General features: G+C 30.2%; 2 protein-coding genes across 14 annotated transcripts; one reads left to right on the top strand and one right to left on the bottom strand.

Annotated features, from left to right (window-relative positions):
• The first annotated feature begins 200 nt into the window (after positions 1 to 200).
• LOC112771736 (cyclin-A2-1) lies at positions 201 to 10,179 on the top strand. Of its 2 annotated transcripts, none has more exons than XM_025816546.3 (12): positions 201 to 475; positions 1,536 to 1,867; positions 2,396 to 2,642; positions 3,065 to 3,198; positions 4,033 to 4,125; positions 4,218 to 4,351; positions 4,911 to 4,986; positions 5,097 to 5,173; positions 5,282 to 5,315; positions 5,541 to 5,690; positions 6,560 to 6,694; positions 9,746 to 10,179. In XM_025816546.3, exons 2-12 carry the CDS (start codon positions 1,595 to 1,597, stop codon positions 9,812 to 9,814), a joined length of 1,422 nt encoding a protein of 473 aa, XP_025672331.1. In that variant the 5' UTR covers positions 201 to 475; positions 1,536 to 1,594; the 3' UTR covers positions 9,815 to 10,179. The 2 variants fall into 2 exon arrangements, with proteins under 2 accessions (XP_025672331.1, XP_025672332.1); XM_025816547.3 differs by having other exon boundaries at positions 233 to 1,073.
• LOC112770507 (E3 ubiquitin-protein ligase RZFP34) lies at positions 9,481 to 13,258 on the bottom strand. 12 transcript variants are annotated; one of them, XR_011875995.1, is made up of 8 exons: positions 12,906 to 13,258; positions 12,526 to 12,585; positions 12,205 to 12,406; positions 11,956 to 12,033; positions 11,796 to 11,839; positions 11,622 to 11,662; positions 11,448 to 11,499; positions 9,897 to 10,109 (listed from the first exon to the last, which is right to left on the bottom strand). XR_011875995.1 is itself a non-coding variant. In XM_072224466.1 (8 exons), exons 3-8 carry the CDS (start codon positions 12,241 to 12,243, stop codon positions 10,097 to 10,099), a joined length of 267 nt encoding a protein of 88 aa, XP_072080567.1. In that variant the 5' UTR covers positions 12,244 to 12,406; positions 12,526 to 12,585; positions 12,906 to 13,099; the 3' UTR covers positions 9,897 to 10,096. The 12 variants fall into 12 exon arrangements, 9 of the variants coding, with proteins under 9 accessions (XP_072080566.1, XP_072080567.1, XP_072080569.1 ...); XM_072224466.1 differs by having other exon boundaries at positions 12,906 to 13,099; XR_011875994.1 differs by lacking the exon at positions 11,448 to 11,499 and having other exon boundaries at positions 9,481 to 10,109.
• Between the last annotated feature and the right edge of the window lie 7,057 nt (positions 13,259 to 20,315).

Below are 20,315 nucleotides of genomic sequence, written 5' to 3'. Positions count from 1 at the left end.
ATTTAATAATATATTTTATCATATATTTTTAAAAATTAATAACTAATTAATAATTAAAAATAAAAAATTTTAATAACTTTCTAGCATTTGTTAAAGAAGAAAACTAATCAAGTTAATACTACTATAATGATAATCTGACGTGTATACGGTGAATTTGGTTCACGTGTATTAAAGAAATGAAATTGAAAAGGCATCACCCCATTAAAGCATAGACAAAAACGGGAGAAAAAGAGGAGGGTTGAAATTGCATTAATTGTCTTTTTTGCTTCACTTCTGTCTTCTCTTCTTTCTTTTCATTTTTTAATATTATTTTTTGTTTTTTTGAACTGTGCCTCTGTCCCGCTCACAAAACCAACGCTCCTCTCTACCTTTATATCAGCATAGATCACTCTCAACTCTCAAGTTCTCTCGCATGTATCTATCTATCTATATATATATCCGCCATTGAAGGTTATTGCATGAGCTTGCCAAATAGGTACGCTCAGCTGCATTATCTCATAATACATGTATCTATATGCATCTATCAGTCCGATACATAGTTAATTGATCAGTAAGCTTCAATTTGTGGTCTAATCTAATGTTAGGGTTAGAGTTTATTTTGGAGCGTTCAGGGAAAGTGTTTTTTCCTTTTTAATTGTTTTGTGTAGATCTGGAGATTGAGCTGCATTACCTTGTATTTAGATAAGTTTTGGTGAAAGAAAAATCTGCTTTTGTTTTTACGTGAGATTTGCTTTGGGTAAATCAATTTTGGTCAGTCGCAAAGGAGAAAAAGGAAAATTGAAAAAAGGAAGAACAAGGAAGGATAAGACTTTGGGACCATGCCTTACTTTACAATTTTCAATTTTTTTTTTCTTTTGGGTTTTGACTTTTGACTATGGTGGGGGTTATGATGTAGCTATCAAGGAGCCAATTCAATTTTTGTTTTTATTGGTTTTAAAAGCTTGTTTAATGGTTCAATCAAGTCAAGAAATCAAAGAAATATTGCAATTACTAAAAATAATTTGTCCTGATGTTTTATCACTTGATGGCATAGCGGGAGGGAGGAGGTTATAATACAAAAGAGTAGCACAATGGTATGACCTCTAATGTTGCATATCTATGTGTTTTGGTAGGATGTTGATGTATGAGTGGGTGGGTGAGTGAGTAATGAATGATATGTTATCACTTAACAAGCATGTTATTCAAGAATTAGGCTTCTTAATGTTTGAAGGGTACCTTAATTTTTGTAATTCATACATTAACTAGACAGAGTAATCATAGTTATATTGGTTCTCTTATTTACCTGCCTACGTATACTGAATACTCTATAAAAGAATACTTATAATTTGTACATAAAAAGTAGCGAAGAATGTGTTGAAACGAACGATGTAACTATCCCTATACTGATGTTCTAGTAACCAAACTATGATTGAAATATTAGGAGATATTTTCCTTTTGCTGCTACAAGGCTTTATTTCTATTTGTTTATTTACAATCTTTGGCACTGTTATTTTCTGTTGCTGTTATCTTATGGTAACTTAATTATTGAAAAACAGGTATGAGCAAGATTTTCTTATAAGGCACTTGGGGTTGCTCTTCTTCTAGGCACATAAGAATGAACAAAGCAAATAAAGCAGCCAGTGCCAAAGACGAAGAGCGTCCACATCGAATCACAAGAGCGAGGGCTAAGGTCTTAGGATCAGTTGGAGGGATACCACCCTACTCAAGACCATCATTTAAAAATGAGCAGAAACATGTACTTAGAGGAAGTTTCACAAGAACAGGTTCTGATGAGAACAAAACTTCTGTAGTTATTGATCCCCTGGATAAGAGAAAACAAGTGCTTAATGATGTAACTAACATCTGTAGTAATGCTTCAACATTTCAGGTATGCATGAAAAAGGCTTCACTGTACCTTCAAATGTAGAATTAGATTTATAAGTCTTTTTTCCTGAAAAAAAAAAAATGGAAATGAAACTATATCTGATTCATCGGTCTTTATTTTCCCGCTCATAATTGATTCGTTGAGTTCTACAAAGTTGCGATTTTATGTAAGTATAGGCTTCAATGTTCCTGTAAGTTTCAGTTGGTGATGCATAGTGAATGTTCATTATGAAGGCCATAAGAGTTATATAATTATAAGTATTATCATTAGTAAGATACTAAGATATATTATATTCATAATGTAAATTTTGTAAAATAAAAATGTATTATAAATCTCTTTTTGATACAGTCGTGAGTGTAAATGTTTTATATAGACATTCAGTTGTCTTATTACATCGAAAGAAATATCTGAAAATGCAAATACTTCTAATTCATATATCTTTGTCCTGCCCTTCCTCACTCATAATCGATTCAAGTATGTTTAATCTTTCTATTCTCAAATGGTGATGCTGGTTCAATGTCCATTATGTAGGCAAGAAGAGTTAATAAGAAGAAAAACACAAAGCTGGCATCAAATGTCTCATTTGAAGTTTCAACATCACAAGGGGATGTTAGAGCAAAGTTAACTAAAGAAGTATCCACAATAAGGGTGGTAGAATCACATGACACCACTGGTGAACATTGTATGTCCAATAGCATAAGAGAACATGGTATCACAGACAACGTGCTTTCGGTGCAAGACACTGCGAAATCTGATGGTCCGAGCTCTCCAAATAAAGGTTTTGAAATGATCCCATTTCTAGCTAAATTGATGCATCATACACTAGAAAGATAATATCTTAGTTTATATAGTTTATCAGGACCTTGCACTTAATGTTTCGTAGTCTTGATGGGTGTATCACTGTATTGAAAAAATTTGTTTTGATATAATCCCCCCCCCCCCCTCCCCTCTTTCTCTCCGTCAAAGTTGTCTTGTCTCAGAAGGTTGTTGATTATAAAAGATAAACTGTTTTTGAATCCAAAATAAGCTAATCTACCAACACATGGTTGATTGAGTGGTAGGCAAAGCTCGTCCTCTTCCCAGTGGTCTTGAGTTTCCTCAGCTGGATTAGTCGGATTTCTAGTAACAGGGTCTACATACCGATTGCCTAGAATAGAAAAGAAAAGCTAATCTAAACACACATTTGATTGGATGTTGCAGACATAGATATGATTTGTGAGAAACTAGGAGCATCAGATTGCTTGGCCATTGTGGACATTGATTCCGAGATAAAGGATCCTGAAGTTTGGAGTTCTTATGCACCTGAAATATACAATAATATTCGTGTCACAGAGGTTTGTGATCTTAGTTATATGTAGCGGGTGACAACTGCTATTAGCCTCTGCTAAACAATGTTTTGATGTAAACTTCAATTGCTTCTGCTTTTCTGCTGCCACACTTCGAGGGCATTATAACATTATTGTTAGGCTCTCTCAGAGTATAACGTCCCAAATAAGCAAGCCTTCTTGAAACAGCAGCGAGTGTTCTTTTATTTTATGACATAATAATAATATTAACATTGCAGCATGATAGAATTTTTTTTTTATTTAATTTATTTTTTAATTGCTGTTATTGGTACTGGTATGGAACTTATTAGTCTAAATATTATAATAAAGGAATGATGTAAATACAACTTAGCCTTAGACTAACCATCACATGTTGCTGTGAAATTATTTGATTTTACTTTGATTGACTAACTTCTATTATATTTTTTCAAATCTCGTCTCCTTTTAGACATTTTTGAACTTATGTTTATTATAACTGTTTAATTTATAATGCTATATAATATAGTATCCTAGTTTCTGCAAAATTTTGGTACTTTCTACTTGTATTTGTGCCTAATCTAAGCAAGGCAAGCCTTGGAACAACGATTGAGTTGGTTCTTAGGTCAAGACTCAAGCCAGGGGATTAGCCACTAATGCATTTATCAGGTTAGGCTGACATTAGTGCCACCTTTTCCCAAACCTTGCTTTGATGTAGGATGTGTGTCCCAAGCTGCCCTTTTGAATAGTGTACCCATGCTTATGCAGCATGGGAAATTAACTATAAAAATGCCAAGAAAACAGAATGATACTAAGGTTTATTACAAAAAAGATTTGGCAATAAACTTTTGTTAAATGTATATCCAGCTCTCAAGGAGACCAATATCGAATTACATGGGAGAGTTGCAGCAAGATATCAGTCCTACCATGAGGGGAATTTTGATTGATTGGCTTGTGGAGGTTAGTTTTATGACCTTGGCACATTATCTACATTTCTGTTATAAGTCCCTTTTTTTTTTTTTTTGGCTAAAGGGTGCTTTATCATGTTTCAGGTTACCGAGGAATATAACTTGGTTCCAGACACACTTTACCTTACAGTAAACCTCATTGATAGGTATCTCTCAGCAAAATTGATGCAGAAACAAAGACTCCAGTTGCTTGGTGTTACTTGCATGCTCATTGCATCGTAAGTGCGAATTCCACAGGCTCATAAATGGGCACTTCTTAATCTCTAAAGGATAGATATTTTTGTATGGTTTTTGTTTTCACTTTTAGTGGTTTATGTTTTGAAGATTTCATGGTGGACAAAGTGAAAATAGAAAATGGAATTCTATTGTTTTCACTTCTTTTCTTTATGAAAATATGAAAATGGCATTGAAAATGATAACAGAAACCAAGTCATTCTGACTTTTAAGATGATAATGGCATAAAAGTATAAAACTGATAATGACTAGTATAGTAGTATAGCCATTATGAATTAATAATAATTATTTTTCAGTCAGTCAAATATTCTGGTTATGATTTGTTGGTAATTTTACAGATTTCTCAAAATATAACTTTTTTCATTATACTCTCTCTTCTCTGTGACATTGTTAGTTTTACTCCAGTAACTCTTGGTTCAATTTGTTGATAGTCATTAAATGATAATATAAGATATCATTTCTATTCTTCCTATAATATTAGGAAATTCTAACATGTCTTACTTTTTTTTTTCTCTGTTTCCCTTAACTTCTTTTGGATTTAAGAAAGTATGAAGAGATTTGTGCTCCTAGAGTGGAGGAATTTTGCTTCATCACAGATAACACTTACACAAAAGAAGAGGTATTGCATATTTTGTAGTAGGGCTTGAAATTGAACCTTTTTTTTTCCCACACATAGTATATAGTATATATAAACTATAAAGCATAATGTAATAAGTGCCATTTTCACAGGTATTGAAAATGGAGAGTGAAGTTCTAAACATTTTGCATTTTCATTTATCTGTTCCAACAACCAAAACATTTCTGAGGTATATTATATTACTACATATATATACATCCACCTTTTATTGGAAAATGCCATAAAGTTAAAGCTTCAGTGAAGTACTGATCTATGATGATCTTTCTTTGGCTTTCAGGAGATTCATCCAAGCGGCACAATCTTCATACAAGGTATGATACTTGTTATCCACCAATTTAACATAAGATGATTCTAGCTTTAACTATGATGTAAATTTCTATTGTTTGAATTCAATTTTCAATTAGGTTCCTATAAATTTTTAATGTATGTTAAAATGTTTTTAAGTAGGGATTCGATTGAAAATTAGATCAAATCATAAGCACTTATAGACAAATTAAACCATGATTCTAAAAGCAAAACCATCAATCTCCTCGCAGGTCCCTCACATTGAATTGGAATTCCTGGCAAATTATTTAGCAGAGCTTACCCTTGTTGAGTACAGTTTCTTGCAGTTTCTACCTTCCCTTATAGCTGCATCTGCTGTGTTCCTTGCAAGATGGACTTTAAACCAATCAGAACATCCATGGGTATGAACCCCTTTTTTTGGTGACTATTTAAATCCAAGATGATGCACCTCAATGTTTCAAAGGATTTTCTAACTAATATTCACATTTTATAAAAAAAAATTCTTCTTTTACACTACAAAATAGGATACAAAGACAATTTTTGTGTAATTGTCTTCATTGTCTCTTTTCGTTTGTAGTTTTTGCCTCTCTAATCAAACATTACCTAGGTTTTATAACTTTCACGGTATCTAATTTATTGGAAACCTATGATGCACTGACACGAACATGAGACACAACATGACACAGGATACGTAGACACACGAATTTTAAAATTTTATACGACACGGGGACCTGGCATATATATAAAATATAAAACATTTTTTAGATAAATTATAATGATATTTTGATATTTTATTGATATTTAAATATAAAATAATTTTTTAACTGTTTTTAATGTTTTCTTTTAATTATATAAAGTATTTAAAATATTTTTTGTTTTAATAAATTATAATATATATTATTTCTAAACTCATTTCAAGAATATATGTTAAGAATAAGGCTGGACACACTGATACGTGATGGTATTTAGGTGTATCTTAGCGTATACGGAGAAGAAATTTTTATTTTTTATTAAGACAATGTTGGACCCAGCAGACACACGTGTCAGACAAGTATTAATGAGTGTCATATCCGAAATATATTTGACACGCGGACACGGCAACTCAGCCAAGTGTCCGTGCTTCATAGTTGAAAACTATATTCTTGTTTATTCGGTTTCAGCTTAATATATTTTTATATTCTTGTTTATTCAGTTTCAGCTTAATATATTTTTATATTTAATCAGTTTTCCAAGAGTATTAGTTAGTTAAAACCATGTTTTAATTTTGCAGAATCTAACCCTGGAGCACTATACAAATTACAAAGCTTCAGAGCTTGAAACTGTTGTTCTTGCACTTGTAGATTTGCAGCTCAACACCAAAGCTAGTTCCCTAAATGCTATACGTGAAAAGTATAAACAACATAAGGTAAGAATTTTCCACACTATATATATTATAGGGATTGGGAAGATTTTTGTGCAAAAATTTGGTGTTTACTATCTTCACTTAAAAAAGTAATATCCTAAATTAGTTTTCAAAGGAATATTTTATCAGATATTTTAATTTTCGTTAAATTTTAATTATTGAATTAGTCTTTGAATTTTTTCAGGTTATATTGCTTCCTACCTGAATGGACTAATTTGAGAATTTAAAAATTTTTAAGGACTTTTATTAAATAACATATAAAGTTATAAAAAAGATTATATAAAGATTTGTATAAAATGTTTAGCAAAATTTTAACATGCAAATGATCTGTCTAACAAAATATTAAAATAAAAGATTGAGGCTAATTTTCGTAATTAAAATTTGTCTGGTACAGAAGTGTTCGACTAAATATTCTGTACGAACTAATTTGGGTATTCCTATTTAATAAATAAATTGATGAATTAATCGATATATAAATGCTTATAATATTAGAAGGGTTTAAGTTTCAATTTAGTGTAATTATTATTATTATATACTAAGGAGGAAGTATTTCTCTTCCTCCACATTAATATATCACGGCAAAATAGTTAAAGAGAAAAAAAGATATAATACTAAAAAAATAAATAAATAATTGTCAAATAATAGAATAAAAATTTTATATTTTATAAAAGATGATATAATCTCTAATATATTTACTTATTTAGGACCCGTTTGGATAGGTTCATAAGTGACTTTTTTTAACTTGTAACTTATGAAAATGTGTAGTATTAATGTCTAGTACAATTTTTAAAATAAAATTGTAATTTTTTAAAAAGTTATTTTGGTGTTTAAGGAGAAGTTAAAAAAAATGATTTCTCTCATAATAAAAGGCTTTTTATCACTTTTCTCTTAAAATAAGTACTTTTAGAACTAAAAAACTAAACACAAAATAACTTATTTATAAACTATTTTTAATATAAGCATTTATTATTTAAACTATTTTTTCAAAAGTAACTTAATTAAGTTGTTTATTTAAACTGGGTCTTATTATATAAAAAAAGTAAGTTAAATTTATTAAAATTAAATCTATGGGATTGCTTTATTATAAAATACGAGATTAAAATTATGTGATTGCTTTATTATAAAAATTAAGTTTTTATTATATATTGTAAAAATAATTAAAAATGAACTAACGATGTAATAAAAATTTGGTTATATATATTTTTGACAAAGCACTTAGATGATACAATGAAAATAAAGTTACATGCCTTTTTGTTGTGGGTCTTAGAATTAAAATATATAATAAATATCATTCATGTATAAATACTTTGTTGTTGGCGATAGACAAGTAAAGGAGCTGATACAGTGATTAGCTCAATATTAGCTCAATATAGTAGAATACCTTGAAATCGAAACTTGGTTCTGTTTATGAGAAAGTGTCGGACTAACATTTTTATTAAAATTTAGTCAGTATTTAATTATTAAAAAAAGTGTGTAATTTTATATTATTAGGTATAATTTTATACCATTAAAAATATTAATAATAGTTAATTGATAATTATAAATTATAAAATGTGTTGGTTTTTAATATTATTATTTATTTATATAGAAAAAAATTACTAAAAGTACCCATGAAATTTATAAATAATGACAAAAGTATCCATAAACTAAGGAAATTAACGATGTACCTATGGAAGATGGATTTTGTATGACAAAAGTATCCAAATTCTAATTTTTTGTTGATTTTTTAATAATATTTCCAAACTACCCCACTCTCAACCTCAACTCACTTTTCCAACCTTTCATAACCCAACTTGCATCTTTAAAACCTTTGTCATGGAGTCTAAAACTACTCCTGAATAGACCAGACCAAAATCAATGGTGGTAGTAGTGGTAGAGGACTTTTATCGGTTCGTGGCAGATAAATTTAGTATGGTGAGCTCTTTTCCATTTTTTTCACCACATCCCTTCACACAAAGAAAGCTCCCAAATTAAGAACAAAAAGGAGAAAATAACTTAAACGATTAAAAACTGTTCCTTTGTGATTCTTTCTCTGATTCTTTATCGGTATTGATTGATTCTTTTGTTAATCTTGGCGTTGCAATCCTCTGTTGCGTTACTATCCAAAACTCCCACTATAAAGGTTCATTTCGTTTGTTGTTGGAGTAGTTTTGGACTCCATGGCAAGGATTTTAAAGGTGCATGTTGAGTTATAAAAGGTTGAAAAAGTGAGTTGAGGTTGAGGGTAGAGTAGTTTGGGAATTTTATTAAAAAATCAACAAAAAAAATTAAAGTTTGGATACTTTTGTCGTACGGAACCCATCTTCCATGAGTACATCGTTAATTTCCTTAGTTTATGGGTATTTTTGTCGGCGTTTATAAATTTCATGACACTTTTAGTAGTTTTTTCTTTATTATAGTCAACCACTCAACCCAACTTAATAACATACAACAATATCAACAAAATCTTATGAATTAGTTGTATGAATTAAATAACATTATTACATTTTGTCATGTATTATATTTGCATTAAGACGGTTTATATTTAGTTCTCTTTTGATCATCTCATTGCAAAATCTTCTAATTTTTCTTTTTATTCTTAGCCATTGTTTTTCTTCGATTTAATTACTCTTTTAGTCTTTATAATTTCATTAATTTGCAATTAGGTTTTTATATATATATATTTTTAAATATTATATGTTTTTTTGATAGAAATATTCTAATAATTTTAATATTTTTGACATGAAAAGAACTTAATTACTAAATTAAAAGTAATGTAGAAATTTAATTAAAAAAATATATATAAAGACTTAATTAAAATTTTGATAAAATTATAGAGATCAACCGAATAATTAAACATTTTTTCCTTACATATGACCTAAAGCAAGATTTACTGTCTTTTCAACAGTGAACATGACTCCAATTCTCACTCTAACCAACTTAGGATAAGATCCTTTTTTTTTTCTCCTTCTCTCTTTCCCTGTACATCACGAGACATTATAATATTTATTTCTATGTTCTCTAAAAATGTTAATGAGATCATCACTTGACAATGAACTTTGCTTCTTGTGACAGTTCAATTGTGTGGCAACACTGTCTCCAAATCCAAAACCTGTGCAATCGCTCTTCCAAGTTCAAGTGTAAATTAATGCAACTCAAAAGTCTAAAAGCATGACTTCGGAATTTCTGGTACAGTACAACGATGTTATCATCAGTTGTGAGTGACATATGTTACCAATTGATCTTTGTAATTTCTAATTACTGCTGTTTGTAACATATAAGGTGGTCTCAAAATTCTGGCAAATTCCAGATTTCAATGTAACATTAAAATTGTTACATTATATGATGTTATACGGTTAAAAGCAATGTGTTGAGGTACTAACATCAAAGTAGATATTTCGTGGAGGTTGTACCATTGTGGCTGTTTCAAGATTTTTTCCTGTATTGAAACATTTGTTTGTATTATCAAATTGTCAAAAAGGTAAAAAAAAAATGCACAGTTTATATTATGTTTCTTTTAGTCTGTTACAACATGCAACAATTGATAGAAGGAAAGATGTTTCTTAAATTATTATTTTCATGTTGACATCTATTATACCACTTTTAAATTTTGGTGTAGTCCTTATTTAGGTAAAACATTTTTTGAAAAATTTTAAAATTTTTTTTAATGTTTTAATTAATTTTATTCATAATTTTCAAATATATTTTAGAGTATAATTTTCATGTGAAGCATCAAAACTAAACTTTTAAAAGTATTTTAAAAAGTTTAAAAATAAACATACTTTACTTTATTACTTTAGCATGCAATTTTTTTTTAATAAAAAATGTTTATTTTATTGGCCTAAGAAGATTAAGGAATACCTATACTTTATAGAAAAATAATGCAAACTAAAATTAGCTACTACATATTTGTATATAAATATATGTATAATTTAACTTATTTTTAATATATATTTTATAATTCAATGCATATTTTATCTTGGTGATTAATTTTAAGGCATACTTAATATGATTGATACCTATATATAACCTTGGGTTCTTCTTCACATTTAATTTGTTGTTACCTTTATCTCAACCTTTTTTTTTTCTTCCCCCCCCCCCTCTTTCTCGCTTTTGTTTGGGGTCTAACACCAAAAATGATATTTTATATAACAAGATTAAATTCATATTTAATTAGAAAATCCACTTGACCATAACATATAACAAGTATTTTTACCCTAATAAAAATCAATTGTCGATCTACATGATCAAATGCATTTTTTAATTAAAATAATTCACTCCCTACACAAAATTATTTATAAATAATAAATATGTTTGAAGATTGTTGAGTAATTTTTGTGGGCTAATTTTTGTTAATATTGATCAAGATGTGTATTACACCAAGTTATTTGGCTTCAGGTGAGTTTTACACTTTTACACTGAGTGCGTCAAAATATCAAATTGATCGACTTCCGGAAAGAAAATATCAAATTTTAATAAATGGGTTAATTGTCAAAATAGTTTCTGAGAAGTGTGCGTCAAAATTTGGTGATTGAAAGATCAAATGTCTCATTGGTTCATAAAAGATATAATTGTAAATATGATTGAGCCTTCTATCAATTAGATGATGACATGCGGCATAATCATATTTGGACAAAAATCTAATTAGCAAAAGACTAATTGGAGACGTTTCATTTTTTGAGGACCAAATTGATAAGAATGTGGACCATTTTGACTATTAACCCTTTTAATAGACCAATAGGAGCACATTACAAAATTAACAAAGACAAAATTTAACCTCAAAACAAACAGGACAATCATGATGCATTGCCTTCTCCACACAAGCGTGACTATTTTTCAGCAGAAAGAAGTGTTGTTAGAATGATAGTTGGTAAAGAAGCTTACGGGTCAAGAATTAAGACTAGTGTTGCTACTTTAAAGCAAAGCATGAAAATGTAAACAATTGACTTACCACACTTGTCGCGGTGGAAGCAATTTTCAGATCCTCCAGTTCTGTATTGAAACATTTCAGAATCATTCAATAACTAACGAAGAAAAGTACCCTAAACCAAATGCAACAACACTAGAAGTGCATACAATGCTTTTTGAAGAACATGCACAAGGAAAATGTTCTACTAATTCATACCTGCAAATTCCACAGCCGCCGCAATGGTATTGTTTCTTAGATACCTGCAGCAGATAAAATAAATAATATTATCATCTCGTACATTCTATGTGTCGATTTTTCGAAAGAGTCATTAACTTGGATGTTTAAGGGATTGTCAGCTCCGGAACGAAATACTCACATCGTCATCAAAAAGCTTGCATATCCCGCAAAAGTACTTGCCCATACAAACTCCACAATTAATGCAGTTTTGCTGAACCTGGAATCAGCAGAAGTCAACACAAGAATAGACTTAGTTCATGGCAGGATTCTAACTTACAAAAGGCAAGAACTTATAATAGATGATTGTCTGTGAATATATGAATAATTGAATAGTTTCAAACACCTCAAAAAGAATACTAACAACTCTGCACAAAACATGTTAAAGGACCTTCATGAAGTGATTAGCTTCTGGATTCCTTTTAACCATGCAGCTTTTTCTCTCTTCTATGTCTATGAACCCTTGAGCTTACTCGCATGTCGCAAGCATAAAGATAAATAAAGCTTTATCGTAATCTATGTTAATAGTTTGATCTTCCCTTATAATTAACAAGACTTGGCTCTTGTTCAGTCCCACAAAGTGAACATATCACCTGGAAAACAATCCAAAAATATTCAATCGAATTGATTAACATGTGAAATAACAGAAGGGAGAAGGAGCACAAAATTTTTGTGATACTCAAATGATCGGTGTTCAAATAAATAAGCATACCTGTTTAACTTGATGACGGGGAATGTCATGTCTAAGCTTCGGAACAATCCTGATATCATCCTGGGGAGAAACATAGATGGTAAAATAAGTTCCAATTAAAGAGAAAAAAAATGGATTGCCACAACATAAGAAATAAAAATAATGATTTGAAAGTCGTAAGTATTGCAATCTGCTACTAAAAGGAAATAGATTGTTTCTCAAAAGTTGTAGTCTGAATCAATTGATATTCACTTCTACACTTTCTCCACAAATATACTTATCAAATTAGTCTAACGAACACCACCTAAATTTTTCAGATACAAGCGGGCCAACTTGAGGAACAAGAAAGAAATATAAATGTCTCATAACTAAAACTTGAAAAAAAAGGAAGATGAACTGACCTTTGCCTCATTATGACAATGGCGACAGTGAAAAATCTCGTTGCAGCAGGGGGCCCTAATACGGCATCTTCTCTGGTAATGTTTCAACAAAAGAATGGAGACAAAAATATGCAAACTAAGTGAACATGAGATTTTACCTGTGTTCCATATATCCTTTCTCTCGCAAGTCATTGATGACAGATTGTACACTTTTCCCTCGGATAAGTACATTATTGTCGCCAACATATGTAAACCACTGTACAAAAAGGCTCAGAGTACTAAAAATATACATACTAATGATGGATGTGACACAACAACCGACTGCGTACAGATAGGGATAGCTGGAAATCTGGGATGTGACACATTTACAAATACCTGCATCTGACACTGACACATGCTCTTATAGACACACGTCATTTTTTATGAAATTGTAAAGATATTTCTAAAATTTATTTAGAATAAAAGTATAAAATTTATTTATTTATAAAAAAATTACATTATTTTAAGTGTAAAATTATAAAAAAAATTAATTTATTTAGAATAAAAATATAAAATTAAAAAAAAAAAATAAGTAATGTGATTAAGTAGTGAAAGTAAAATTGTATTATTTAGAATGAAAGTGTAAAAGTTATTTATTTATAAAAAAATTATATTACTTTAAGAGTAAAATTATAAAAAAATTAATTTATTTAGAATGAAAGGGTAAAATTATAAAAAAAAGGTTATAAGTAATGTGATTAAGTAATGAAAGTAAAATTATATTATTTAAAATGAAATTATAAAATTTATTTATTTATAAAACAATTACATTACTTTAAACGTAAATTTATAAAAAAAATTAATTTATTTAAAATGAAAGTGTAAAATTATATAAAAAAAAGTAATGTGATTAAGTAATGAAAGTAAAATTACATTATTTAGAATGAAAGTTATTTAGAATGAAAGTGTAAAAGTTATTTATTTATAAAAAAATACATTACTTTAAGTGTAAAATTATAAAAAAAAATTATAAGTAATGTGATTAAGTAATGAAAGTAAAACTACATTATTTAGAATGAAAGTGTAAAATTTATTTATTTATAAAAAAATTACATTACTTTAAGAGTAAAATATAAAAAAAATAAATTTATTTAGAATGAAAGTAATGTGATTAAGTGTAATTTACTTAGATGTGATTAAAAATAATTAAATACTATGTACCAAAAAAATTGAGTGTAATTTTTATGATTCATAAGTAACTTATTAAAATTGGATTTTGAAAAATAATTTTCTAAAGAGAGTAATACCTATATTTTTTAAATTAACTGAAAATGGTTTTAAATAATCATAAACGTTGTTAGTAAAATAAGTTTTAAAATTTAAAATAATTATAATATAAATAAATAGAAAAAGAATTTTGATTCTGAATGAAATTTAGTATTAATAATTTAATTAAGAATAAATTTGAATATCTATAATACATGAGATTATATTAGATTTTTTAATTAACAAATTAACTTTAAAAAATGTCTCTTTAAATGCATTTAGAAAAAAACTTCTAATTTGTTAAAATGATAAGTGATCTTTTTATTTGCCAAACTTAAAATAAATATATAGTTTGTTCTTTTGAAAAATAATAAATATATCTTTCCCACAAATAAATTTACCAAATCAGACCTTATCTTGCAAAAACTTTCAATTTTTCTCCATGCATGCACTCTACAATTGATGACAGATTGTATCTTCTCCCTGAGTTATATGCCTCATGTTACTGCACTCAAACTGCAAAGGCTCAGAGTGCATTATTATCTCCTCTCCCATGATGCTAGCTATCCTCTATGAACTACATGGAAGCAGAAATAAACTTATGGACTTGCACATATGAAAATATTAAGAAATAATCCTACAACTTCAAGTCAAGCAACTGAACGCTTCTTTTACACTGTCACAGACCAACAGATAATATCAACAACAAAACCGAAATTACCGAAAAAAGGAAACACATCAAATAAGTGTATAAACTAAAAATTGATCCTATCACATTCATACAATTTTGAAGCACAAAGCCACAAACTATAATAGCGAGAAACATGACCAAACTTAGCCATACCTCTTCATGGTCCATTTTTAGAACTCAAATCTTTGCCTAGTATAATAGCAAGAAACATGACAAAGTCAAACTCGGTCAACCCGAAATTTATAAACTATACATGAATTTAACATTATACATATTGAAATTTAAGAAGTTAAAAATAAATTTAACAGATAGTTTACATTACATACAGAAGCTACCAATCTGTCTAGAAGATAGAGAAGTCTTATTAAAAGCAGGAAAGTTATTGCAAAAGTATTACACTGGAGAATTGGAAGGGGTAATCATGTGAGAATAGTTTGACTATACGTGGTTGGCAAACAATTCTTTCTTATTTTAAGGAAGAGAAATAAATATAAAATAAAAAAATATAATTAGATAACTCTAATAATAATATTTACCACAATTATTATCTCAATATAATAGGGATAATTAATATATTTACTAATATTACATGTTGTAGTATATGAAGAGAAAAAAGAAAGAACTTTATATATTACACATAGAGAGAAAAAAAAAAAGCTTTATAGTATTATCTCAAACACTGTCCTATTTATACTTGCTCAGGATTCACTTTTTCAAATTATATTAATGTGGAATCAATCCTGGAAAGTTAAGCACCATTTACAGATAATATTTGCACCGTCCAAAATTACTTTGATTGGAGGGACAAAGTCATGCTGAGTAGATAATTAGTAGACATCCATATTGTAACTCTCCCCTTTGAATGTCTATTAGGAATATGTCTCATTAAAACCTTACTAAAGAAAAAATCCAATGAGAAAAAAAATTAGTGAAGGAAAAAAGTACAATATCCTTTATGACGGGGACTGCCTCATTAAAAACCTTGTCAAGAAAAACCCAATGAGAAAAAACCTGACCAAGAAAAAAAGAGTACAGTCTTCCCCTCTTGTCGACATCATTTAATATCTCAAAATCGATGTATCCTAATCAGATGTACCAATTTTTCAAAGGAAGATTTTGAGAGTGACTTTGTAAATAAGTCTGCCAGATTTTCACTTGAGCGGATCTGTTGGACATCAATTGTCTCTTGATTTTCAAGATCACGAGCGAAGAAGAATTTGGGAGAAATATGATTTGTTCTATTACTTTTGGTGTATCTACCCTTAAGTTGAGTAATGCATGCTGTATTATCTTCAAACAGGATAGTTGGGGCTATCTTATAGCCAATCACTCCACATGATGACAGAATATATTGAATCAAACTTCTGAGCCAAAAACACTCGCGACTTGCTTCATGAATCGCTAGTATTTCAGCATGATTAGAGGAGGTTGCTGCTATCGTCTGTTTCGTAGACCTCCATGATATAGCTGTACCACCATATGTAAACAGGTATCCTGTTTGAGATCTCCTTTTGTGTGGATCAGACAAGTATCCAGCATCTGCATAGCCAACTAATTGTGACTTGGATCCATATGGATAAAACAATCTCATATCCACTGTTCCATGAAGATACCAAGAGATTTGTTTGATTCGATCCCAATGTCTTCTGGTTGGGGAGGAACTATACCTTGCTAGTAAGTTAACAGCAAATGATATATCGAGTCGTGTGTTATTAGCAAGATACATTAGTGCTCCAATGGCACTAAGATATGGTACTTCAGCACTAAGAATATCTTTATTTTCTTCTTTAGGACGGAATTGATCTTTTTTCACATCCAAAGATCTTACAATCATTGGGGTACTTAATGGATGTGACTTATCCATATAAAATCTCTTTAAGAACTTTTCTGTGTATGTTGTTTGATGAATAAAGATCCCATTTTTTGTATACTCAATCTGCAGGCAGAGATAAAATTTAGTCTTTCCAAGATCTTTCATCTCAAACTCTTCTTTTAGAGTTTTTATAATTGTTGGAATCTCTTCAAGAGTTCCAATGATATTTAAATTATCAACGTACACAGCAATTATAATGAATCCAGGTGCAGATTTCTTTATGAAAAAACATGGGTAAATATCATCATTCTTAAATCCATTTTTGGCCTGAGGTAAGACGATTATACCACATTCGTCCAGATTGCTTTAGACCATATAAAGATCTTTGCAATTTGAATGAGTATAACTTCTGTGAATATTCATTGGATGGTTTAGATATCTTTAATCTTTTAGGGACTTTCATATAGATATCACGATCTAATGAGCCGTATAAGTAGGCTGTTACCATATCCATTAAATGCATATGTAATTTATGATATGCAGATAAACTGATCAAATAACGCAATGTTATTGCATCCACTACAGGGGAATAAGTTTCTTCATAATCTATACCGGACCTTTGTGAAAAATCTTGTGCTACAAGTCAAGCTTTGTAGCGTACAACTTCATTTTTCTCATTTCGTTTTCTCACAAATACCCATCGATATCCAACAGGTTTTACATCTTCTGGTGTACAAACTACAGGTCCAAAGACTTCACGTTTTGCAAGTGAGTTTAACTCAGCCTTCATGGCTTCTTCCTATTTTGGCTAATCATTTCTTTGTCGACATTCTTCGACTGTTTTTGGCTCAAGATCCTTACTTTCATGCATGATATTTAATGCCACATTATATGCAAATATTTCATCGACAAATGTCTTATTTCGGTCCCATTTTTCTCCTGTAAAGACATAATTGATCGAGATTTCGTCATTTTCACAATTTTCAGGTACCTGAACGTCCTTTGACGTTAAAATTATATCAGAATTTTAGACAACTACATGTGTTTTTACTATATCTTTTTCAATAGGAATAGTATTTACCTCTTTTCTTTTTCGAGAATTTTTGTCTTTGAAACCAACAGACCTGCCACGCTTCTGGCGTGAATTTGTTTCAGTGACTATTTGTCCGACTGGGACATTAATTCGAATTGGGGCATTTTTCGCTGGCATATAAGATTTGGTTATCCTCTTTGTATCGAAAAATGCATCAGGCAATTCATTTGCTATTCTTTACAAATGTATAATCTTTTGAACTTCTAGTTCACATTACCCTGATCGAGGATCCAAATGCATCAAGGATGATGCATTCCAATTAAGTTCCATTTCAGGAAGCTTATTCTCTCCTCCTAATATTGGAAATTTTGATTTATCAAAATGACAATTCGCAAACTGGGTTTTAAATACATCCCCAATTTGTATCTCAAGATACCTTACTATAGAGGGAGAATCATATCCAACATATATCCCTAATTTTCTTTGGGGTCCCATTTTGGTGCGAGAAGGTAGTGCAATGGGAACATATATTGCATACCCAAATATTCATAAATGAGAAATATTTGGCTGCTGTCCAAAAGCTAATTGTATAGGAGAGAACGGATGGTAACTCGTTGGCCTCAAACGAATAAGTGCTGCAACATGTAAAATAGCATGTCCCCAAACTGAAGTTGGGAGATTTGTTCTTATAAGTAAGGGTCTAGCAATTAATTGGAGGCATTTAATAAGTGATTCTGCTAACTCATTTTGTGTGTGAACATGAGCTACTGGATATTCAACACTTATTCCATTAGCCATACAATAAGCATCAAAAGCTTGGGAAGTAAATTCACCAGCATTATCAAGACGAATTGCTTTGATTGGATTTTCTGAAAATTGTGCTTTTAATCGAATAATTTGAGCAAGTAATCTCGCAAACGCCAGGTTGCGAGAAGACAATAAGCACACATGTGACCATCTCGAAGATGCGCATATTAAGACCATAAAATATCTAAAAGATCCACACGTTGGATGAATAGGTCCACATATATCACCTTGAATTCTTTCTAGGAATTTAGGGGACTCAAATCCAATCTTTACTGGTGATGGTCTTAAAATTAACTTCCTCTGAGAACATGCAGCACAACAAAATTCACTAGATTTAAGAATCTTCTGGTTCTTTAGTGAATGTCCATGGGAGTTTTTAATAATTCTCTGCATCATGGTTGTTTTCGGGTTACCCAATCGGTCGTGCCAAGTTATGAATTCATTTGGGCTAGTAAACTTCTGGTTTACAATGGCATGTGATTCAATTGCACTAATCTTGATATAATATAACCCAGATGAAAGTGGGGGTAACTTTTCTAATATCAACCTTTTTATTTAAATCATGAGTTGTGATATATAAGTACTCATGATTTTTCTCATTCGTTGTTTCAATATGATATCCATTTCGGCGAATATTTTTAAAACTCAATAAGTTCCTTAGAGACTTAGTAGATAATAGTGCATTATTTATTATGAATTTTGTTCCGCTAGGAAACAAAATTATAGCTCTTCCTGAGCCTTCTATCACATTGCCTGAGCCAATAATAGTATTAACATATTCTTATTTTGGCACAAGATGGGTAAAGTATATATTACTTTTGAGAATGGTGTGCGAACTTGCAATATTTGCAAGGCATACATCTTCATTATATATCCTTGCCATTTTCTTCAAAGACAAATAATAATAATAAAATGAGTAGAAGTACATAGGGGTGCACATGGGTCGAGTAAAGCCGGGTTCGCAGGGTTCATAGTGACTCGAACCCGACCCTAAATAATGACCAGGTCTATTTATGAGACCCTTACCCGCCCTAGACCCGATGAAATCGTGTTACTTTTGGGCTACATTAAAGCCGGGTCTAGACCGGGTAAAGTTCAGGTCTTGATCAACTTTATCACAATATCACCAAAGGTCTATATCTTTTGAACCTCTAAATTTTGGAAAATAATTATTCTATAACATTGCAACATTCACATAATAATAATTTAGAGTCTAATAATAATAATTTAAAGTTTCATCATAATAATTATGTCAATTACACACTAAACATTCAAAGTTCAAAAGAAAATTAAAACAAAGTTAACAACCAACACAAGATTAACATAATAATAATAATAATAATAATAATAATAATAATAATAATAATAATAATAATAATAATAATAATAATAATTTATAGTGTCATACCAACCAATAACAACAAAATATTAAGTAGCAAATAATTACAGAACAAAATTCATTTGATTCGTAGCTTGCTCTTAAGGTTGTGAACAGTGAACACAAAGGCAAGAAATATAATGCATATTTTTTATTTTTTTTATTGCACGCCTATACGGGTCCAAACTCCAACGGGTCGGGGCCAGATGACCGAGGCTTGACCCGAACCCGATTTAATAAATAACCTGAGCCATCTATTGAAACCTCGGGTTTGACTGGGCCATAATGAAGTCGGGCCAAATTAGCTCCGAAGTCACCGGGCCCGGTCGGGATCTTCGGGCCGGACCGGATCTTGTGCACCCCTAAAAGTACATGCACAGTCAAATTGAATTTTTAATTAGAATTATTTTTCTAAGAAATACTGTATATAAAAATAACGTCATATACTAAAATTTTATTATTAT

Source organism: Arachis hypogaea, chromosome 18 (genome assembly GCF_003086295.3).
Source record: "Arachis hypogaea cultivar Tifrunner chromosome 18, arahy.Tifrunner.gnm2.J5K5, whole genome shotgun sequence".
Classification (NCBI taxonomy): Eukaryota; Viridiplantae; Streptophyta; class Magnoliopsida; order Fabales; family Fabaceae; genus Arachis; species Arachis hypogaea.
Note: the sequence above shows the minus strand (reverse complement) of the source record. Positions and strands in the feature narration are given on the sequence as shown.

Coding starts and splice junctions, on each gene's coding strand:
- LOC112771736 (XM_025816546.3), top strand. CDS start 1,595: ATGAACAAAGCAAATAAAGCAGCCAGTGCCAAAGACGAAGAGCGTCCA. Junction 5,691..6,559: donor ACCAATCAGAACATCCATGG/GTATGAACCCCT, acceptor TTAATTTTGCAG/AATCTAACCCTGGAGCACTA. Junction 6,695..9,745: donor AAAAGTATAAACAACATAAG/GTAAGAATTTTC, acceptor TTCTTGTGACAG/TTCAATTGTGTGGCAACACT.
- LOC112770507 (XM_072224460.1), bottom strand. CDS start 12,243: ATGGTTAAAAGGAATCCAGAAGCTAATCACTTCATGAAG. Junction 12,034..12,204: donor AAGCTAATCACTTCATGAAG/GTCCTTTAACAT, acceptor TGCTGATTCCAG/GTTCAGCAAAACTGCATTAA. Junction 11,663..11,795: donor GGCGGCTGTGGAATTTGCAG/GTATGAATTAGT, acceptor GTTTCAATACAG/AACTGGAGGATCTGAAAATT.